The following is a 606-nucleotide window of genomic DNA, read 5'->3' on the forward strand; positions in this document are numbered from 1 at the left end:
TCCCGACATGCATGAAGATTTATATGCAGAGGCTGTGAGCATATACATGCCTATCCTGGACCTGATATGATAGACAACCACGTCGAGCGATGCCTGATTGAGCGGTTTTATCCTTGTATACTATTTCAAGAAAGAAAATTTCCTGGCTGGCACTCTTCTGATCCCCTCACGGCTTCTACTCATTGGGGTTGTGCCTTCCCCAACCCAGTCATGTCAATCCTTCCCTCCTTCCCCACGGGAAGCTTCACAACAAGCGGCACGGCTCACTTCTGTCTACACCTTGGTGGTAAAATGACACACGACTCAACTGGGAAGCACTTTTTGATATCACACCCGTAGAACTCACACCGTGGATCCAGGTTGCTCTTTTCGAACCTGCATTAGCTCCTTCCAGTTAGCCTTACTTCCTGTACACCGCCGGCCCCCCGGGGAGAAAAGAAAGTAGGTCACACAAGGACAAACGTCCATCCGCGCTAAAGACCGAGGCCCCAGAACTTAGTTGCTTACTCGTGGTGCTGCTGTGCGGCTTCAGCATTTACAACGTGACCACTAAACAGAATTGTATCGTCTGTCCCCAGGTTTTGAGGATCTTCAAAATCAGGTTGA

General features: G+C 49.5%; 1 protein-coding gene across 1 annotated transcript; it reads right to left on the minus strand.

The window, feature by feature from the left end:
• Positions 1-46: 46 nt before the first annotated feature.
• CSUI_005071 (uncharacterized protein) lies at positions 47-601 on the minus strand. Its single transcript, XM_068065251.1, has one exon. It carries the CDS (start codon positions 533-535, stop codon positions 401-403), a length of 135 nt encoding a protein of 44 aa, XP_067922773.1. The 5' UTR covers positions 536-601; the 3' UTR covers positions 47-400.
• Positions 602-606: the final 5 nt, after the last annotated feature.

Source organism: Cystoisospora suis (assembly GCF_002600585.1).
Source record: "Cystoisospora suis strain Wien I chromosome Unknown contig_2430, whole genome shotgun sequence".
In the NCBI taxonomy this organism is placed as follows: domain Eukaryota; phylum Apicomplexa; class Conoidasida; order Eucoccidiorida; family Sarcocystidae; genus Cystoisospora; species Cystoisospora suis.

Bases quoted from the DNA above. Each gene is read 5' to 3' on its own strand.
- CSUI_005071 (XM_068065251.1), bottom strand. From the start codon at position 535: ATGCTGAAGCCGCACAGCAGCACCACGAGTAAGCAACTAAGTTCTGGG.